At 45.3% G+C, this 22,640-nt stretch overlaps 1 protein-coding gene and 1 long non-coding RNA gene across 4 annotated transcripts in view; one reads left to right on the top strand and one right to left on the bottom strand.

Annotated features, from left to right (window-relative positions):
- The first annotated feature begins 6,978 nt into the window (after nt 1-6,978).
- On the top strand, nt 6,979-10,146 carry LOC127387857 (uncharacterized). Its single transcript, XR_007890226.1, has 4 exons — nt 6,979-7,039; nt 7,525-7,639; nt 9,332-9,430; nt 9,973-10,146. It is a non-coding gene; the product is annotated as an uncharacterized LOC127387857 (long non-coding RNA).
- A 1,471-nt stretch (nt 10,147-11,617) lies between these two features.
- Nucleotides 11,618-22,640, bottom strand: part of FGF12 (fibroblast growth factor 12) — a 211,366-nt gene continuing 200,343 nt past the window's right edge. For all 3 annotated transcript variants that reach the window (XM_051626683.1, XM_051626684.1, XM_051626682.1), the window contains exons 4-5: nt 20,610-20,808; nt 11,618-12,132 (exon numbers count right to left, since the gene is read on the bottom strand). In XM_051626683.1, the coding sequence (XP_051482643.1) occupies nt 12,014-12,132; nt 20,610-20,808 (318 nt within the window). In that variant the 3' untranslated portion in view covers nt 11,618-12,013. The remainder of the gene's footprint in view (nt 12,133-20,609; nt 20,809-22,640) is intronic.

Below are 22,640 nucleotides of genomic sequence, written 5' to 3'. Positions count from 1 at the left end.
ATTCTTCCAGCTTCTAAGGTATTTTGCTGTTTATCAGTTTAATTGCAAGGGGCCCATTGCCATGCTATCTGACTACAGGGCAGCAATTTAAGTGTCTGTAACCCTGAAAGGGCAGTGCCCATATTCCAAGGCCTAAATCCCTCTGCTTTGTGCAAGCATGCTGTGTCAAACTAGATAAGTGGGTGAATGCTAAAAATTCAGCAATTTAGCATGTGTGCAAAGCTGCCAACTGGCAAGAATCCTCAGAGAGCTAAGATGAAACATTCCGAGTTACAGAACAAAATGTCTGTGCTGGGGTACTGAAAATACATGTATTTAATGTGCTATTACTGAGGTTTAGTGGCAAACTAGAATGAAAGCAATTTAAACAAATCCTCACTTCATGTGATGTTGCTGTAGTACAAGTCATTGCTCAGTGTATCACGAAGACAATATTATTCAGCTTTTGTTCAATACCAATTACTTTTCTGCTTCAAATAATAAGGAACATTTTTCAGAAGAAGGGTTTTTGCTTAGACGTTAGGGAAAATAAAGTTAACAGGCATCAGAACTCTCTGTCTTGGGAAATTTGCTGTGAGGCAGGCACAAGTATAACAAAAGTAATTATAAGTACATGCTGGGAATTTATTTACTGGGATAGTGGCATTGTTAGAGATGTCAAAATCCTGTTTTATCTGCACTTGCATGAGTAGGTTTTTAGAAGGAGTTTCCATGTTTCCAGGAGTGAGACCCTAAGTTTCTAATGAGACTGTAAGAAGTATAATAACTTCTCCATTGCAGTGGGGAAGAGGGCTCACGTCAGGGTTTGGAGATGAGCGGTCCTCATTTGAGAAGAAGAGTTCAGCCAGGAGGTCCAATGTCAGCCTGGGCTCCTGTGTGAACATCAGTCCACTGTCTGGGTTGCATCACGTAGGTTTGACAGTGCTTCTATTTGAGGAGGGGTGAATGCAACCTGTGACTTCTCAGCAGCTGGTGGGGCCCATGTGCTGTGTGAATGTCAGGAAGGGAGAGGACAAAGAGATCTCCAGTGCTGGGCCATGTCATTCTGGCCAGCACATTTAGGACAAAATACCATGCTGTCCCACACATTTTGGCAGTCAGGGAATGGTGGACATGTGCTTTTAGTCACCTCATCAGGTGTCCTACAGTGCTGTGGGTGAGTTGTAGGGTCAAATCCCACCTTCACACCTTCCTCAAAGGGTGTGTGGGCCTGTTCCTCAAAGGCAAGCCATACCCACCCATTTATCACTGGGCCTGCTCCAAAGCCCAGGGGGAGGTGAGGGACGGGTCCCTCTCTGAGGGTATCATCATGGAGCTCACTGTGGAGCCCCTACCATTTAGGAAATCTCTTTCTAGCAGGGAGCTGCGTTGCATCCCAAAGGAACAAAGCACTTATGTGCTTAACAAAATCAAGCTCAGCTCCTTTCACAAACCAAAATAAATTGTTTCCATGCCTGCCCAGATTCTAAGTTAGCAGAACAAACAGTCATTTAAAATGAATTATTTTGAATCAGTGGAATACAAATCAGAGAGTGTATTTCTTCTCATTGGAAGAACACTGTTATGCAAAAAGATACGACCTAGATTTTCAATCTTCTTTAGACTGGGCAAAAGATCTTAATTACAAAATGGTCAACAGACAATATAACCAGTCCTGGCTCCACATCTGACATGTTCAAACATTGACAGATCATTCCCTTTGGTGCTTTTGCACACAGAGAGGTGTTGCTAGCTACAGGGTTCACATCTTTATTTGTTCTGTGTGGAGCTGGACCCAGAAATTCTTTTACCCCAGAATTCCCCAATATGAGCTGTTTCTCTGTTCACTGTAGAGGCCCCAGTAGCTGCAGAAAAACATGGTGTTCAGGTATTTCCAGAGGGAAGTGAGGTTCAGGAGAAAGAGAGGAAGGAGTCCCTGCAGTGTCCTGTTTTGAAGGGGAAACAGAAGAGAAGGACCAGGCAACTTTAGCTGAAACTTCACACAAAGCTATTTGGAGAGACCTTCCTGCAGATCTGCATGAGCTGCTCCCAACTTTCTTGAGCTGCAACTCCATCTTTTCTGGCATTCTTGTCAGCTGTGCTTTCCTTCACCTGGGCCAAGAAACCATTTTTGCATGGAAGGAGGTTAGTAGGTGATCTTGGTTCATAGCTCTTCTGAAGAAGTGTCAATCCAGGAAGGACACTATTTGGAACAGGTTAGAAGAGGTTACCCTCGGGCAATTACGGATGTGTGATGCACACATTAGTCCAAAGGGAGATAATGATTTGATACAAACCTTTGGAAGCATCAGTACTGAGCTCCAGTTGTGCAAGTTGAGACACTGAACATTTCAGGTCTGATTCAGGCTGCTGCAAAGTCAACAGGAGTTTTTCTCAGCCTCCAGTGGGTTTTTAATGTGATCCTTATTGAATAAACAACCAAGAGATAAACACATATAGAATCTGATTACCTAGTCTTCAGCCTCTGGATGAACTCCCTGCTGCATCGTGGAATACAACATTGGCATGTGAATTCCAGCAAACTAGAACAGCGTTCCCATCGCCCAGCTGAGTTCCTCTGCTCAGGCTCATCTATGACTTCTGGTCCTAAGTCACCAGTCTCTTTTGCACAAGAGCTAAGACTCCATGATTTGTAACTGTCCTTTCTGCTTGTAATAATCTGTGATGAGATCTTTTTTTTACATGAACTCTAAGCAGCTCCCAGTGCCTGCACCAGCTGGCAAATCTGCCCCACAACCACTTACTTTTCCCACAAGTCACCGTGGCTTTGAGACTGCCAAGATGCTGCCCCGAGACAACCCGAAGGATCTCTTTGATTTTAGCAGCACAGCTTTTTGTTTTTCTGTCCAGGAGCAGTAAATCCATCAGTTGCACAGAAGGAGAAGCACACTAAACAGCAAATAATCCTCTGCTCAGGATATTAAAATATCACAAGCTACAAATTTCCCAGTGTTATTGCTTTGTAGCTGGCATCTGTGTGGTTTTGCACCCCAGTCTATAGACTGAGGAGGTGACATGCTCATACTAAGCCCTCGGTAAAAGGGGATGCACAGGTAGCCTTGTGCAGTCTGCTTCCAGGCAGAACTTGCTTTAGCAGACCCTTTCTCTCCAATATTTTGACTTATAATCACTGTTGTGTTTGAACGGCATGTCGTCTTCACCCTACTGGGGCTGTGTACTGCTGGATGGATGTATGAGGAGGAGCTTTGGCCAGCACGTCTGGCACAGACCACCTTATGAAGGAGCAGGTGTCTGCAGCAAACCCCTGCCTCATTTTTGGGTCCATCTGCTGTCACCAGAGATTCCTGCAGGGTCAGATCCACCCGAAGATCAAATGTACTAGTACAAGTGATATTACTGAGGAGATAAGAGGAGAACAAGACCACAGGCATGGATAGATAGACAGATGGACAATCTCTCCCTCCAAAAAGAAAAAGTTATGCTTACAGTTTGTCCTTCACAGTCCTTCAACCAGCAGAAAGATGCTGGTAGCACTGTTAGATAAAATCCTACAGGTGTGAAAAATGGGAGCTTTCCCCTGAAGTTAAGTTAGAGAATGAGTGGTGTCATCCAGCATTAAGGGAGAGATCTTGAAGACAAAGGAGGACAAAGTCCTGCACTTGGCCGGTGGACAAACATTGTATATGGCTTTGGGGGACACAGCAAAAGTGGCACATAGTAAATAGGAGGTCTGGATTTTAACACCAATAGTCTTTATGATATTTCCTGTGATTGTCTGATACTGTGCAGTCATCTTCTAAACCCTGAAAATGTTGGTCAAGGTTTGATAAAAAGTATAACTCATCGGTATGTGCAGAAGCATCTGCAAAATCCAGATGGGAAAATGACCTTGGCTCCTGCAGTTAAAGAGAAAATGAGACTTGGACCAGATTAATTCCCAGGGTTGCACACTGATTTTGCTGGAGAGGCCCTGAGGGTGAGTTTGATTCTCAGCTCTTGAAAGTTTCCAAAATAAAGCAGAATCCAGGAGGGTGGCAGTATGGAATCGATTGGGCTTTTCTGTCTGTTTTGTTTTGTGTTTGTTTTTTTTGTCAGTTGTTTTAGTATAAGCTACTGTGACTTAAAATGTATTCCTGCAGATCTGTAGGAGCAGACAACTGTTTTCATGCTGCCTTTGGAAAGATTTACTGTATTGTTGAGCTTGTTTTTCCATGTAAAATACCCTCAGCTTTGACTCTCAGTATCCATTTGGTCTCTCTCTGAAGCCACCACCTGCTGAAGTGTTTGCAGAAGCTTTTCCCAAGGAATGTGTTTCTGAACAGAAAAATGGTTTTACTGAATTAATAATAGATGGGCTCAAGCTGCAGCAGCTGAAGTTAAATTTCTACATAGATGTAGATTCTGGGGTTTGGATATGTCTAGAGCCAGGTTATTGTTCTCCTTTGTAATCACATATATCCATTTATATTTTTTTCTTCTTGTTTTAGATGCTACCACTTTGTAAAAAACCTAGGTGATCCTACAGGCAGAATAAAATTCTGCAATAATCCCCTGTTTGTATTTGGAGAATCAAGAAAAGAGAAGCAAGCATAGGATTTAGAAGTTGGGTTTGGTTTTATAGGGGAAAATATGGAAGGACAATCCAAAGATGGCAGATTTGAACTACACCCACTTCCATGGCAAATTTAGGTCTCTGAGTCGCATGGGGAGTTTTCCCTGGGAAATTCTGGTTACCCACAGTGACTGCACAGTTTGACTTCAGATTTAGGTCCTACATTGCAGCCCACTGACCCTGCTAGGAGAATCACTTGAATTTGCTGGTGAAGGGCAGAACTTGCAGTACCCTAGATGTGACCTTGTGAGAGTTCATTACATATGTGAGTATGCAAACTACCCATCTGAAGCCCAGCAGAACTTCTGTAGATGTATGATAGCTAGGAATCACTGTAGTATCCATCAGTTTGTGAGATAATGTTTCCAGCTTCCACTCCAGAAGTGGATGTTTTTCCCAGTGTGTTGTTCTCTATTAGTTCTGCTTTCCATTCTGTCCAATAGCAGGAAGCACAGAAAACAGTGGAAATTAAAAATGAAGGTAAGGCAAAGTTAAACACACCTTTTTTTGATCTTCAACACTGAGTTAATGTCAAGCAAAGCTTGTGCTCTATGCACTGTCTTGCCTCTTTGTTTAGCAATGAATTGACTGGAACTATTTCACTTGCCAGCTTGTGCAGTAAGTTGGAAAATAAAAGTAATAAGAGGCAGTGTCAGAGTCACAGCATGTAAGTGACCCCTACGAGGCACAGTTGAATTGGAAGCTCTCTGGCTTTGCAGGGTCCTGTTATCATATGATCATACCACTTCATGAGCCAAAACCTTGCAATCCTCGTAACACCCCTGCGGCAGAACTGGTGTCGGTGGGTGGGGACTTTGGACACCATGGGCACAGACTAGGAAGAGTGTAGCAGGAGGGCTGGCATCTCTGTGTCTCAGATTTTGGGGGTCTCTTTATGGTGTCTGCACAAATCAGAGTCCTTGGAAGTAGAATTTCCCCTGTTTCCTTGTCTTTCCTGGCATGTCTGGAGGAGGTGTGTGGGGCCGTGGGGAGCGCTCTGCGGGGAGCCCCTCTGGGTCGGGCCAGCTGCCGAAGGCCTGAGCAGGGTACTTGGCTTGGGATCCCTCTGCTGCCCACGCAGGAACTGCTCCGCCTTGTTGGGACTGGGATGCCCCGAGGACTCAGCAAGGATGAGCTCCCAGGGAAACTTGGATGCCTGAGAGGGGAAAGCATCACTGCATGTAGGAGCTAAGCCAGGAGCTAGATAGAGAGACTTAAACGTCACTGGAGTCCTGGTTTATAGTCTGGCACTAAGATGGAGCTGCTGATTGCTTTATTCCCTGCAATTTTTGTCAGAGCTCAAGGAATTAAAATTCATCAAAGCCTTAATTTCTGAAAGACAGTAAGTCTGACATACTCTGACCTTCACGGTGTCATTTAATTTGACTGTCTGATCAACATTTTCCTTCTCCCCTGTGCTGCCCCTTCATTTTTATATCAGGTAATAAGAAAGAAGGGTAGTAACCAGCTACCTAAGATGCAGATTGCACACAAGGTTAGCACAGCAGAAGCATACTGCTGCCTTCTACCAGCTCTGCTTAGTATTTAAACTGAGATATTTAGTTCCCATGGGGAAAATTGTACTAGAATAGAAAAAGGCACAGCATGCAGCTATTATTGGGGCAGTGATTGTAATGAGCATGGAAAATGGAACAATATATAACCCATTCTTAATAGACACTTGGGAGGGTTATCCTCTGCTTTTCCTCATATCTTGTACCCAGACACTTTTTTCTTATAATTGGTATGCTTGCTTTTTTTTTTTTAATTTCCTTTTTTTTTTTTTTTTTTGGTGGGGGGAGGTGGGAGAATCCCAGATCCACTTGTATTGCTCAGTAAATACTAATGGCATTTCCCAGAGATTAATTATCCCCGTGCCTGCACGAGAGTGTGGTTAGAATGAAACACACACACACACACTCTCACACTTCTCTCTTTCCAAACAGGTTTTTGACCACAGTTCTTATCCTTTCCAGAAGCCTGTAAAAGGTCAAATCTTTGTGCGCTGCTCGTCCAGTTCTCTGAGGTGGGGATGTTCTGGAACCTGTGTGAAATCTTTGCACTACCACAATACCTATTGTTTGCACTGGTGAAATGAACCCTGGAGCCATGCTTGCTGACCTGTACCTACTTTCCCAAAGAGAAGGTGCCTGAAGTCCAAGATGGAGGCAGGCTGGGAAGATGGCCAACTTCCTGTGCATGCAGCAGTGAGTTATGCAAGGATCGTGAAAAGAGATGCTTTCTCCTGAGATGATGGTTAATTAGCTTTAGCTTCCTGGCCACAAAGGTTTGAGTAGATTTGAGATGTTGATATGCTTAAATACTGAAAGTATATCAGCCTGGCTATAGAGGTTTTGTTGTTGTTGTTTTTTATTCGAGGTGTCTGAGAAAAACATGGGAAAATTGTTTGATGCCATGATTGTCACTCAGCAGTTAAAGAGAACCATCAAGTTTTACTCTATGCTGGTGAGTAGGATGTAAGCCTTGATGCCTTTTACTCCACAGAAACAGCCTTCAATCACCCTGATAGGGGAAGTGGGAGGGGGAAGACATGAATGCCATGGAAACCTCTCACTGATGAAGTGCAGTGGTGTTTGATTTTTCTCATAGGTGCTTGGAGTGGGTCATCCCATAGCAGTGACCAAATATTTCGTTCCAGTTTTAGGAGAGGAATCTGGCCCTGCAGACACTCACTTGTGTCTTTCCTTGTTGTCTTTTTTTAATTTTATTTTTATTTTTCCCCCTTTCATGCAAAGTGAAATACAAACTGAGCCCTGTCACCTGGGAGCAGGGCTAAGCTATGCCACAATTAATAGAGGTCTCCTCTTGGACGTGTTTTAGGGCCAGTGTCCCCCCCCCGGTTAAAAGTCATGTATTTCAGTGTATGCCAACTAGCAACATTTGGGTTTGTTTGCTATAAGTAATGATCATTCTGAACCTTCTTTTTTTAGGAACTGCAATCCTCAGGAAGACATTTTCCATGTCTACCATGCACACATGCTGCAGCTTTGCTGGTGTGAAGAAAAGATGGCAGACACTGTTTCCTGCTGCCTCTGATCAGCTGGGGTAAGTCACGCACCACCGGGTGCTTCAGCTTCGCTCAGAGGGTGCAACAATGATGTCTTTCTGAGGTGGTCACACGGTCAGTGCACTTTAAGATGTAAAACTGGAATGTAAGGCACATGACACCTGGGAGGATTGTGTGAGGCTCCATCAGCCAGACCCCATCTGAGAGCAAACGAAAAAAATGTTGGCAGACAACTTTCATAAATTGCTTTGTTGAGTGTCAACTTTGCTCTATAGCACATTGTCACATGGCAGTGCTGACACTTGTGGCATAACATGCTGGCACATTATGGCAAGCTTCTCTGCTGGCATCTTTTTCTGCTTTTTGTTCCCAGTAAATTCCTGATGGTCCAAACTGGAGTCATGTTATCAGGTTTTGCCCTTGATGCATAGGTGAGAGGAGCTGTGTTGCATAGTACTGCCAGAACAGTGCAGACATGACAATTAAAAAGCAACCCAGGGTGAAACAAAATGAGTGCTTTAAATATACCCCTATTCCTGTGCTACTGGACTTCTAATGTCCAAGTACTTCCATAGCAGCATCTATTATTTAGAAGGCAAATGTTTGCTTCAGATTTAGCCAAGGTAACAGTTACCATGAGCTAGGTGAAGATTGTTCTTTTTTATTGTTTACTTTTTTTGGCTATTTTCTGTGCTAGAAGTTTTTCCAGTGCTGTGCCAACATAGCTAGGAAGGGAAATTGTCCTGCTAGTACCACATTGGCTAGACAAGTGTTGTAGTCACTAGAATGTTAAACGGAGTCACAAAGCTCCCTAAAAAGGTTGTGCCATATGTGGATAAAGAAAGAAACAAAAGAAACATAGGGACTTTGACACTGAGCAGTAACATTGAGAAGTAATTAAGAGACTGTAGGAACTTCAAAGCAGAAAAAAAGACTCCATCAATTGCCCTTTTCCCTTGAGATTGGGAAGTGGTGAATGGATAATCAACAGAAGCCATGGCACCTCCTTGAGATACAGCTTGCAAGTCACTTCGGTCAAAAATACACAAAGACCCATGTGGTACCTGCAAGCTGTGGGACTCCTTTGGCTTTCCCATGCACATTGGGTGGAGTTTGGACATGGGGAGCCAAGCAGCTTCCAGAAAGGAGCTGGTGCAGCTGGACACAGTGGAGCTGGGCTGTACAGCTCATTGGTTTGATGTATCTTAATGTCAGTAGTTCCTGCATTACATCACAAGCTGAGTTTTGCAGTTTCCTTAGAGGTCAAGAAGCACTCAGTATTTCCTAAGGTGCGTGGGAGGGTTTTATCGTGGTTTATGCCACCATATGTCTCTCTTGGTTTGCCAGGGCTAAGCAGGCAGCAAGGAAAGCCAGCACTTAAAATACCTGCCAGAAGACCTGCTCCGAGGCAGTGCAGACCCTGGGTGTGAGCAGGATTAATTAGCTCTCATTATGGGCCAGCTCAGTGAGTGTCATGTGAAGGTGATTAGCTCAAGTACAATGGACCAAAGGAGCATATTATTTTGACATTTAGGCCTGAATGTGGCATTTCCAAGGATTCTTGCAATGATTTGGTCAAAGAAAATTATCATGGCAAAAACCCAGTGTTGGAAGTGATAGGCAAAAAAAATAATAGCAGAGGGCAGGACTGGATCTGCTGTTGCTCACACCTTTCTGAGACCCTAGGCAAATTGCACTCAAGATCACAGGAATTTTTGCTCTTACACCAGATTTGCTCAAGATGCATCAGTGACCTTGGCAAGTAGCCCATGGCTGGGGCCAGAACAGGCGTGTGGTACCAAGGTGTGCTGTGGATGTCCTTTTCCATGGTAAGTGGCTCACTGCCTGAACTATATAGCCTGGGTGTTTTCGTGGCTTGGTTAGTTTAGTGACCTGTTAGCAAAACGTGCTGGTCATGAAGCTCCATTTCTTTGAATGTACACCTCTCCAGAGTGTAAGCAGCTATCCCCCCCACCCCCCCCACCCCATTTGTGATGGAGGTGAAATGTAGGATGGATGTATTAGATGGGATAGTAGATATTAGATGGGACTGGGGGTGTGTTTCCAAGCCGAAAATGTATTTTTTACATTGTCCCAGTGTTGTAAGACTCGGGGGGGGCTCTGAGGAAGGCAGCAGTAAGTCACCCCAACATGAGTGGCAGCCCCAGATAAACTCACTGGTGCCCCCTCTGTCCCTGTAGCAGGGAGAGGCTGCCCCTAAGTGCAGAATTAGGCGACAGAGCCATGACAAGAGGCTCTTTATTTCAAGGTTTCAGCTTTTGAAAACATGAAAGGACATGCTTGTAATTCATTCCTTCATGCTGATCCTGGGAGTCTTCCATAACCTTGAAATTTGGCTCTCTCCCTTTAGCTTTCCCTGCTTTCTCTGTGTGGTTACGGAGCCGCTCACGGGGCCCTGCCGTACGCCGGGGCCGGAGACGCCCGCAGCAGCAGCTGCCTTGCAGGGTGCAGTGTGGTCTCTCCTCATCTGCCACAGCCACCAGCCAGCTGAGCCATTGACTGTGATAGCAAAGGAGCTTCAAGAATTAAGGTAATTTTTGGCTTTTCACATATGCCTGTAGTCTACAACAGAAACACCCAACCCCCTCTCCACACCCAGCTTATAACAGCAAGGCTTTGGGCTAGTTCCGCTTGTATAATGGACCATTTCAACCCTCTCCAGACCCTTGGTCATTTGCTTATTCCTCTCATGGGAGCTGTGACCACAGCCTGAGTAGCAAAGGCTTCCCAGGCACCTCAGCCAGTGCAATACCCGTTTATATAGCAGCATCTGCAGCACCTCTGTGATTGCTGCTCCTACCTGCAAACCCTGGGTGCCAAGAGAGTTCTGAGGCTGACGATCAGGTGTGTGAGCAGACAGGGCATCTGCCTGCATCACCCATGATATGTGTTTCACTGCTGACCCCAAAAACTACAAGGATATACAGCACCAGACAGGGAGAGAATAGCAAATCCCCACTAACATCCTAGTTGCTGGAGGTGGGCTTAGTGCTGAGAAGCCCTCACCCCATCACTCTTCCTTGTCTTTTCCAATCTGTGACTCTGTTACCTCTCAGGTGCTTCTCCAGTACCTGCAGCCCTGCTGTTTGTGGGACACATGCCCACACCTGTAGCCAGGTTGCAGCAGTGCAGGTGTTCTCATCACACACTGGACTTGGCAGTGGTAAGACTTTGGATTAGCTGGGTTTATAGTCTCAGTTTTCGACCATGTGCAAAATGAGATGTGTGGAACCTTAACTCAAACAGCAAGCCCAGCTGCTGGAAGGAAATAGCAGCATGTCCTCCCACCCCAGCACAGCTGGACATGCACAACCACACACCTTTCCCTGTAGCTTCCCCCCCTCCCCTGCACATCCCACCTATACCCTCCCCATACCTCTCTTCCCATTGCTGAAATCCCTGCCACCCCCTCACATAGCACATGCCTCATCATTTCCAGCTGACATCAAAGACTTCGGTGGTGTTTCTTGCTCTGTTCTGTATTTTAAAGCAAAGCAAGCAGCCATCCCTCCTTCCCTTTATCTTCTAGCTCTTCCATAATACATATGATCACTTCATCCTGCAAGACCTGAAAACTGATTTCTGAAATTCCCCTGGCCACTAATACAGTAAAGCAAGCCTATATATATAATTATGATAAAAATAGGCATAAAATGCCAGACTTGGGTCAAACATACTCACAGAGTGACACTAGCAACAAATAACTACACAGTGGTTGAATGTAGATGGAAAAAGCTGAATACAGAATAGCTAGTTTGTTGCCCATAACTGTCAGACTCCTAATTTGGACAGGCCATATTTTATTGATAGCAGAGCAAACACAGTCATAATCCATCCCTACCTTTCCTGCTTTGTGAAAAATCCCATCCATCCCCAGGGAAGCAGCGATGGAAAAAACAGTGGTGTGTGAACGTGAGGTGAAAGTATAAGGGCAGAAAGCACAGTCCCAGGCTGTGTTTCCCACGTGTTTCTCGCATATCGTATGCTAAGTTCAATTTTCCAAAAGCTTTGTTTTATTTTTAAAGGTAACATCTTTATTATTATTATATTTATTAGTTGTTGTTGTTGTTATTATTATTATGCAGAGATGAGATTTCTTTTCCCCCTTTGATCACAGAGCAAACAGTTTGCTTTTGAAAATGTTAATGGAGTCCTGATTTAAAACATTTTTTCTTCACTTTTGTTGTTGTTGTTTTAAAACGTTGCAACAGGCAGGATCTGGGGTTCCATTTCCTCATCCTACACAGAGAAAGATTCTGGAGTTCAGACTCCTAGCCACTACCAGCAGGTCCTGCCTTGCTCAGTTGTTGTCGTCTCAGTGTGGTTTCGCCAGGTGGGGTGGATAGGTGGGTGGGAGGGGAGGAGTTAGAAGAAGGGAGGGTATTTGTCAGCTATGTCGAGTCTTGGTTAACAACTTTGCCTCCATTCATGGTTGGTGTCCCTGAACTTTTTCTTGAGCGTCCTTGTTTTTCTCCAATTTCATGCAGCGATGGCTCTCTGTACATGCACACTGTGAACAGAAAGGACACCTGTTAACAGCCCGGAAGTCACTGATGTTAGCAACCATCACAAATTGTTTGTTTTTCCTATATGAGGATGAAATTCCAGCCCCAGTACAAAACACACAGACTTAAAAAAACCCCAGTGAGCCAGCAGTAGATCCTTTTACTAAGGAGGATCTGTTACCTGCCATTGCTGCCAGTCAAGTCCTCCTGGATCCTCACAAGGGCACAAACAGAAAGAGGGGTGTTGTTCTTTCTCACAGACAAGTCTTTCTAGGTTTCCTGTGCTTTACTGTTTCTCCGTGCTCTATTCATATTTATAAAATAAATGGGGTAGGGGGATTGGAACTTCAGATGATCTTTAAGTTCCCTTCTAACCCCAGTCATTCTATGATTCTATGAAAAGAAACATTTCAGTTCACAGCAACATATATCGTCGCAAGTTGCTGATTATCGTCTAATAATGGGTCCAAGAATTACCTGACAGCAATCCTTATTCTCTAACAAGAATTCCTTGAGAGTCTTGAATCAAAACTACACTTGCATCTGAGCCATCCAAGCCTTCTGGGTGTTAAGTTCTGGAAGTGGCAACTCAACCCTATTCATCGCCTTTTGCCAAGAGTTGAGGTTTGCTCTAAGCACTTATTTTTGCCTCTCTAAATCAAGACAGCCAAGCAAGTCTGTGAACAGACACATGGGGATGAGCTCAGGGACAGTAATCCAGGAGCCATTCCAGCTCTGCGTGGTCACCTTGCAGCACTTGAGAATGGGATGGGTGGAGAGCACCAGCTCTCAAGACCTGGCTAAGCAATAAGTGCCCTATAAAAATGTACCTCCTGGAGCCTTGACAGCCTGAGAAGGCAACACCTGCCCAAGGCACAGCACAACCCCCACAAAAGGGAGCATCTCTGATGAGCTCTTTGCAGATATGGTGGGGTGGGGTGTAGATGTGCTTGAATGGTGAAGCATCCTGAGGGCAGGCTCACGGGAGTTGAGAACACGAGGTAGGTCCCAACTGCAAATGTCATGTCCAGATCTTTGCAAAAATTAGGACAGAAAGACATGATAGCGTAATGCTTCATTTTGTAGAGCCATCACATCACAAACAACAGCACTGAGCTCAAACACAGGGGCTAGAGCCTGTCAGATTTTGGTTACAGGTAATTGATGCTAACAAAATTTCAAGTATTATCTGAAGAAATGAAAAAAGTTACCCTGTGTATACAAGGCGATATACATGCTTATCTGTCTGACCTCCTGTGATTTGCAAATAACTCCTGGCAATTAGAGGTAAACTGCAAATAACATTATTACGCTGCATTTTGCTCCTAGCTAGATAAACAGTTATAGCAGTGTGCAGCAATACAGGACAGAGATGAAGTGCAGTCAACTGTGTATTAATAGGAAGGATATTGCATTGAATATATGAACAGTTAAAAAAAAAAATATTACTTTCCCATAAGAGCATTTTTCATGCAAGGCTTTCAAAGCAGTTTAAACATACACACACTGGCTGGGCCTCCCAGTGTGCCTGCAAGGCAGCTACCAATATGCAAACATTGCTACTGGAGCTATTTTTTTTCATAAAAATGAGAAAACAGCAAAAATGAACGACTTATCCCATGGGTCTGGTCCAGGACTGCCCATCAGCTGCCCAGACTATCAGTGCTGTCTCAAAGGTGCAAAGAAAGTGTATAGCAAGGCAGTAAATGAAGGAAAAGAGTCTCTCAGCCCCTTTCAGCTGCTGACCTGCTCCTCATACCTTGTTGCGTGTCACTCAACAACCTGGTGACAGGGACTTTGCCTGTTGAGGAAAGGACCTGGTGAAAGTCTGAAGAACTATGAAAAGGTTAGTGACAGGAAAAAAATGTGCCTTTGATATTTCTTACCCCAAGTTGCAGAGCCTTTTGATGACACTTGAAGATGCACAGCACTTCTGTGACTGACCTCATTCTCTGATGTGATGTTTGCCCAGCAAAGCTGGGTATTATTTGTGCCAGTCTTGCCGCGCTACCCTTGACATCCCATACAAAAAAATCGTGCTTCAAGTGCAGTGTCATCTTCACACTGACCTCTCTGGTCCCAGTCTGGACCTGCAGGGACCTCAGTGAGCTCTTCCCTCAGGCAGCTGCACATGCTCAACTCACCTGCATCCATCCCCAGTACCCCACCGGGCTGGGCCAGATGATTAACTGCAAGGACTGAGCCTGACCAAAGCCCACAGCAGCACCACACAACACATTGCCTGTCCTCAGCTTCCTGACTCTCACTGTGACCTTTTGGCAAAAACGTTGAGCTCCTAAGGCTCACAGAGTAATGAATAGTAATCAGGCTACAGAAGTAAATAACACCAGCAGATAAAAATTAAGGAAGCCCTGTACCTAGCAAGCAAACAGGGCAGGAATTATAAGTTTATCCTCCAATCTAGTGCATGATACAAGTACTGACATGGGGCATGGCTGGATGTTGCTCACATTGTGCCAGAGAAGCTGTAGCAGCACAAGACAAGTGTATTTTTCAGTATTTAGACACACCTACAGTATCAGTGTATGTGCACAGCCGCACACGGGTGGGGTTTTAAGGACACTGCGACATGTTGTGCAACACAGGCTCCTGGATTGCAGGCTGTTGCTGCTCGTACTGAGGAACCTCGAACGTGACTCACGCACGGAGATGTTAGTCACGGACTGGGAAGGGGGTGTTTGCAAATGGACTGTTGTTGAGTGCCCAAATCTTCCCAGCTTTACAGTGCTTCTTTCTGGTTCAGGACTAGCAGCACACTGACAGGTCTGTTTGGGGGGTCTCTGAGAGTGTGCGCAAAGACACACTGCCCCTTGTCACCTGCCTGACGAGCAGCAGTGTGACAGTCGGCATGCCCCAACATTTGGGAGGTCTGCTGGTGCATGCAGCACAAGGCAGCTTTGGAAGGATGAGCAATTTGGCAAGAACAAGAGTCCCCTCCCTGCTTTGCCTTGCTTCTCCCACCCACCCACACCCACACACCAAGCCAAATACAGCCCTTACTGTCTGGAAACCAAGCTAATGCTTTAGAGTTTCAATGAGCTAATCAGCTCCTATGTCCCAGATTCTAATCAACACAGCCATATTCATGCTTTAATTGGAAAGTGCCGTTAGCTTGGTCCACTAAAGTGCCACAGGCATAAATGGAAGGGGGTGAGCCACAGTGGAGCTGTGTCCATGTCTGGTTCTTACAGCTTGGACTCCCTGCTTCTATCCTAAGCAGCAGTGCCTGCCATTCGCATGCACAAGGAAACAATTCTGCATAAGAGACAACTCACAAGTTAGGCAGGAAGGAGCCTGGAAATACAAGCAAGGGGGGAAGAGGTGGCGAGGAGCATCATTCCTGAAGGTGAAGGAATGGAGAGGGCTGCCCATCACTCAGGAACAGCTCAATCTCTCGCCTCTGTGCTAGCACAGGATCCCAGGCTCATTTCTGTTTCCCAGGCATGACACTGGCACATCACCTACACGGTGAAATGGAAGTCATCCTGGATGGCTTCCCTAGACATCAGGGGCTGGCTGAGTTTGGGAAGCACCATTTTGTGTCCTGACACTAAGAATTCTCACTTGGCATCACTACAAGTTGAGGAGGTTCAGGGGATGCAAAAAAATCAATTCCCTTTCTCCAGAATCCAGGGAAAAGCTTATTAAAGGACCATAGATACATCCTATCCAGCCAGCTTCACTCCTGGATTTCCCTGTCCCAGACCTTTGTGAGTCAGAGGAACCAGATTTTTTTTCCCAGGTTGTGGCTTAGCAGGCAGGCAGGTGGTTAGCCCAGCAGGATCACGCCAGGGGCTGATGGCAGCTCTGACGGGTGCCTGGGCAGGGCTGGGCACATCCTCAGGGAAGTGGCCTGGGAGACAGGCTCCTTCCCTGATGGATGTCACAGCTTGGGGTGCAGGTGTCTGCAGTAGTGGCTGCATTAGCTAATGCTTCACTGGAGAGAATTAATTGTCTAAGCAGCAGCTAGGGGCAGGAGGGAGCAAGTGATTATGCACCCTCGTTTTTTGCTTCTAATTACTGTGTTCTAAGCCGGGTTCCAGCTGATGCATTTCAGAGGCTTTTGAGCTCATGTCTGTCTGGTGGCTAAATGTGCAGGTTGCTGCCAGATGGAATCACAGTTTGTTCAGGTAAGAAACAGCACAGGATGAGAAAAAGCCAAGCAAAAGCACAGTTAAAATACATTGCATTTGCCATCTAATAAGATGATTAGGAGTTTGATAGATGAATGAGTTAGAGTGGGACTGAAAACATACCAAAGCCTGCCCACTTGAAAGACAGGACAAAAGAGCAGCTGTGTTAACAAAGAGTGTGGGGTGGGCTTTTTTTTGGTTTGGGATCTTTTTCCCCTCTAAAGAACACTTTTTAGGTTTTGGGTTTTTTTATGGATTAAGATGGTATCTTTGAAGCATTTTCACAAGGCCTATCATATCTTCCTACTCAACAAATACTCGTGTACTTCTCTGCAACATCTGAAGACTCCACTTAGCAAAACTGAGATGGTGCATCCCTGGGAAAACACACTGGAAAAGGAACTGCTGTTCCTTGCACATGGATAGTCATCAGTGGTAGTAAATGGATCAGACTAGTCATTAGTGGGTCACCTTCATATCTGAGACATGCTCAGTAATGGGGGCTGAAGCACCATGAGTTTGGAGTCAGGGACAGCTCTGCTATCTCAGATGGAGGAAGAGTCATCGGCTTTCTGTGGCCAGATTTGCCACCCCAAATACTTTCTGGCTTGGGCTAGGCAAAAGATTAAATGGTCTTTTGGGAGAGCAATGTGGAAATGGTGTCTTCAAGGAGACGGAAATATAAACAACAGAGCACATCCACAATAAGCATCTGATATAATTCCCACTTAAGTGACTGGAAAAGTCTCCTATTGTTTGAGATGGGTTTGGATATTTTAAAGAACAAGAGGCACCATGGATGGAAGCGTTTGTCCAGCACTAATCACTACAGACACTTGGAGAGACTGAAATTGTTTTAAAAGATTGCTTGGTGTTCAAGTGACAATTAGACTCAAGCTAATTTCTTGTGCAGTCTGGTTCAATCTAGATGTCTGCATTTGAAGGGCTCATTTAGCTGGAATGATCAGTGGTCAGAAATAAGAATATCAAAAGAAATGTGTTGCAAATATGTGTTTTTAACCAAAGCTGGCACTGCATAGTATATTAGCTGCTGCCTGCCAGGCTGTTTGCCTTGGCTTTGCCTGTGCACAGATGGGAGACAAACTTGATGTTTCCCCTGCTATTACTTAGTAAGTTTTCTGTGCTTTTATATTGATGAATCTTAATGCTATTTCCAAAACCAAACAAATCCTACCTACACTAAACAAAACAAAAACAAACAATCTTTCCACCAACCAAAACCCAAAACCTTTCCAGCTGGTATTTATGACTTTGGCACAGAACACCTCACCTCCAGCATCCCTCCTAATCTACAGGAATCAAAGAATCTGTGGGATTAGCACAACATAAAGTTGTAGCTGTTAAAAGGCTTAGATAACACATATACATGCACAGATATAATAGAATCATAGAACTATTCAGGTTGGAAAAGACCCTTGGGATCACCAAGTCCAACCACCATCCCTACTCTACAAAATTCTCCCCTAAACCATATCCACCAACACCACCTCCAAACAACTCTTAAACACATCCAGGGATGGTGACTCAACCACCTACCTGGGCAGCCTATTCCAGTGTCTGACCACTCTCTCTGTGAAGAGATTTTTCCTAATGTCCAATCTAAACCTACCCTGTTGCAGCTTGAAACCATTCCCTTTTGTTCTGTCGCTGATTATCTGTGAAAAGAGACCAGCACCAGCCTCTCTACAACGACCTTTCAGATGTATATAAGCACATGTACATGCATGTAGTCCTTAGAAGTGACCTGAGAGGACATTTCCCATTTATTAATTTACTGCCCATTTGCAACTCTGAGGAAAGGCCTTCTGCATGCATAAAGCAGTATGAAGCAATGGGGGACAAATGAGATGCAGAAGCCATCTGACCTTTTTTTGTCTCTCCCCTCCCTGCAAACACTGTCTTCACTAAAGAGCTGCATAATTCTTCTGCACACAGCAAACAACTGGGAAGTTTCATTTCAGAGCTACTTGCTATTGAAGTGGTGGGTGACTCCTAGTGATTAACACCTCTCCCTCCCACGGGACCAGGTCTCCCTCAGTGCACATTCCTGTGTCAGCCACCACGGGACAGGGCTGATGCTGGTGGTGGTACTGGAGCCAAAGGAAACCTGGGTGCATTACTGCAGCTGGAAGTACTGGCCTGAATAAGAAACAAAGCCCACAGGCTGGAGCCTGCCACAGCACTTAGCAGAAGAGACATGCAAATATAGTAAAGGAGTGCTCTGAACACTTCCTCAGAGTCATGAGAAAGAAGCCGTTAAAGTAGGGAAGGAATTGCCCCTGTTCTATAACATCTCTGCTTGCAAGCCCTGTTCACAGAGACTTTGATGGATGCAGCAGAGATGTCACGTTGAGCTGAGTGCCTTCTACTCCAACCCTCCCCACAAGCCTCTGCTACCTACAACGAATCTTAGGCTTGGGAACAGAGTCCTCCGTCTGGAGACACAGTCCCAGACAGCTGAATGCTTTGGGAAGCTGACACGTGCCTGGGCTTGGGAAGCTGCCAGCTCTTTGATGCAGCAGCATTCGCAGAGCCTGACTGCAAAGCATGTGGAGGAGGGAAGGGGTGGAGGAGCCCTCAATTTGGCTGCCAACTTCCAAAGCGCTCACTCGGGAGGTTACGTGACAGCTGTGATTGAAGCAGGAGTGGGAGGATGCAACTGCAGGGTGGGGAAGCTCTCAGGCCGGGCTGGGCTTTTCAAAATGAAAGCCAAAGTGGTGTTTGCTGCAATGAGAACTCCACTGCAGGTCAGGCACCTCTATTAAGGCAAGGCTTTCCACCAGGAAAGCCATAGGAATGGCCTAGTTTAATGCATGCAGAAGATAATTACTGAGCCATTCAGCAGATACCATGAATGCTACAGCAGAACAGAAGCCTTGATTCAAATGAGCCCACTGATCAGTGCCAGCACCCAGCCAGACAGCAAAGAAATACCTGAAGGAGTTGGAAACCCAGCTGAGAAAGCTTGCAAGACTCTCCTCCCAGCCAAGACAGGAAAGGAGGAGACAGAAGAGAAGCTGGTGACCCACCCCATGCCTGAAGCAAGCCCTGTCCCTTAGCCGAACTTTTTAAGGGCTTAAGGTACTAATGCTACTAATGCTTCAGATAAACAAGAAAAGGCTCTGGCTGCAGAAAATCTGTTGAAAACAAGCACAGGACAAGAGGCTCCAGCCTGTTCTCTACTCTTTCAACATATCCATCTCCTGTGCAAAGGCCACAGATACTCTTGGCATGCTGAGCTGAATTTCTCTCATGGTGCTTTGCAACAGATGATGTCAGTCTGCCTTCCTGAACTGGCGTTTGCCTCTCACACACACACTTGCCCCTAGTGTGCCTTTGCTGGGAAGCTGTTAAAAGAGCTACTAGGGCATGGACTTAGCTGTGGCCACTGGCAGGTCCAAGATGGGGTCAGAAAGGCTTATCTAGTTTAGGGATCAAAAAGCAGTTTTCCAAGCAACAGAAAAAAAAGAGCTCTCTTTACATCCAGAATCAAGTTAGTACCTGGTAAGTACTAGGCTCATCACACTACACCTCATTTATCAAGGGCCAGCCCATAAAAAGCAAAATGCCCTGGCACAAGCCTGTGGCACACTTGAGTACTGCACAGGCAGCAGCAGGAGGGCACAACTTCAACTCCATGACTTTCACTGAAGCCTCACACTGTGATGAAGACATATGGTGTGACAGCATCTCATCTAACTGGACATCTATGATAAAGTTTCTCTATCCTCTGCTGACTAACTAGGATGCCTTTACATATGAAATAGAACAGAATTCATCTTAGGGTAGACACATAAAGTAAACCCACAGCTGTGCTGGCAGGACCAGTTCTCTTCTGTTACTATAAACGGAGGATCAAAGTCTAAAACCAGGTGACATAAGTGCTCTCTCTACTGACTCTACATGGGACTGGAAACCTACTGAATGATGTTGGGAAATTCTTCACAGAGAACCCAAGATTACAATCACTACTGAAACAGTTTCCTTTTGAGCTCCTGGCTGCTTGAGGGCTGTTTTCCTTTTACAGTAACTTCACATGTTGCTGGGCTTTTAAATGAATCCTTTAACACCCCAAGCTGAGAAACCCCTTTGGGACAATGTGCTAAGTTTATGATATGAGAAGAAAAGCAGATGAAATGCTATCAGTGCAGCTTAGTTCCATTCTGGAATGTTACAAATATTGTCCTTGCTTTTCTGGGCTTGCAGCCTAACACCCTCCACCCCCAATCCAGAAAGCCCCAAATATGCAGTTGCAAACTCCCCCCTCCCCAGAGCCCACCAACAGAGGGAGGAGGTAGATTCCATACCTTCAATAGGTTTGGGTACAAAATGTGATGAGGGTTTGGTTTTTTTCACTCGGTTTCCCTTCATGATTTGACCTTCTTTATTGAGTCCCAGGAACCACGCTCGGCCGGATTCCTGCTGCCGGTACAGCGTGGAAGAATAAATAACGTAGTAGTTTTCAAAGACAGATTCCTTAAATTTGCACTCTGGTGTGAAAACATCCTGCAGTAAGAGAGAGAAGAAAAAGCAAAGGAAGGAATTAATCACTGATCTCCTAAATTAGGCATCACAGAGCGATACACGATGGCCACGCACCACAGTTGGTTTAGCGATAGAAAACAATGGGCATCAGCAGCACCAGCTCCCAGCAGCAACACACCTCTGGAAAACTCCCCACTGAAAGGGAAGGCTGTCCTTCCTGGGCAGAGCTGTGGTGTGCAAAACAGCCTGCAGTGAGCAGGGGTGAAAAATGGGCAGGAAAAGTCAGGAACTCGCCAGGATTTAAACTGAAATGCCAAGCAAGATAAAATAAAGAGCTGAGGAGTGGAGACAGCCTTGCTGCTCACCTGCTGCTCCCAGCACCTTCCCCTGGCTTTGCACTTACCTTCCCTGTGATGGGCAAGAAATGTGCTATGGTGGTTGTCTAAAATATGAAGCTTCTTCAAATTTTAATGGGCAAAAGGCAGTTTTTCAGGAGCATTTAAGACGATTCAGAGAAATGGGAGTACAAAAGTAAGTAAACAATGCATTTTTTTTCAAAAGCAATGGGAGGAAATTCTGGCACAAGGCCTGGAGATCTTTCAATAAAGAGAAAGAAGCAATTTTTCCAGCACAAGTATTTCTTCAGATACATCCCGCACGTGCCCAAGAACAGAGGACACATGGGTCTGTCTGTGACATTTCTGAGCCAGCTGTGGGGCTGGTTGTGCTTTGGCATTTGCACTGGCTTTGCATAAAGTCCCAAGGAGGAAACAACTCTCAGCTAGGGACCAAAACCTGGCGTGTCCCACTAACTTCTCAACAGGGAAATATTAAACTTCTTCTAAAAATAGCTGGCTGGCCTTGGGACTCTGTGGCAGTGGGCTCCCAAACCTTCACTGAGGAAGATAAGCCTGTTGATGGGTTGTTTTTGTTGGTTTGTTTTGGTTTTGGTTGTTTGGGTTTTTTCCCAGTCTTTGATTTTGAGCAGAAAATTCATCCTGGCCAAACAAATTCTCCCACTGGGATCCTTAAAATGACAACAATTCTTGCAAAAAGAACTCAAGCTACAACTAATATGCATTTTCTGACAACAAATTTTTCTAACAAAAAACATCCCTTTTTGTAGGCCTCAGACAAGGTATCTCAGAGCCCTGTGAGTGAGGCAGGTGCTGATACAGGCCAGTGATGCTCTCTCCCAAGATTTTGCCACTTGGAAGTCTTTGGGAGCTTCTCCAGCCTCGCTAATGGAAAACCCATGACCAACATCTGAGCAAAGCAGCTGGAGTAATGCCACACATTTACTGCAGACCTCATTTAAGAGTAAACATTTTGAACACTCAGCAACACCAAGGTACGTATTCCCAAGAGCTCTGGGGCTTATATAAAGTGTTGCTGGTCTGACAGTTAATCCAGTGTGCAACAGACCTGTGGAGCCAGGCAGGCTTGAAGCTACAGACGATAAAGCATAGCAGAAAGTATGGAGCTGTGCTGCCCACATGAAGTTTGTGTCAGTCAGTAGCACTACACGTAAAAAAACCATCAGCCCAGCGGGTCATTTTGCCCTATCTGAGGAAGTCTCCCTTCCTGGAGAAAAGTATTTTAAGAATAGAGCGAAACAAGATAAGAGAGATCTGGATGACTTAGAGCACTGTAAAACAGTGTTTGAATTAGCTTCCCGAAAGATCAGCATTTAAGTGCTCCTTGAATCTGCTCTTTATCTTCAGGCTTTGTCTTGCCTGGAAAGTCACAGCTCACCCAGGAGCTGGGCAGTTTGCTCAGGGGTTCTTCTGGGCATCAGGCCCAGCCAGGCAGCAAGACCTGCGATGAACGGAAAGCATCTCTAAAACCAAACT

The sequence above is a fragment of the Apus apus genome, chromosome 8 (assembly GCF_020740795.1).
Source record: "Apus apus isolate bApuApu2 chromosome 8, bApuApu2.pri.cur, whole genome shotgun sequence".
Lineage (NCBI taxonomy): Eukaryota > Metazoa > Chordata > Aves > Apodiformes > Apodidae > Apus > Apus apus.
The sequence above is the reverse complement of the archived record's forward strand: the minus strand, read 5'-3'. Positions and strand labels throughout refer to the sequence as shown.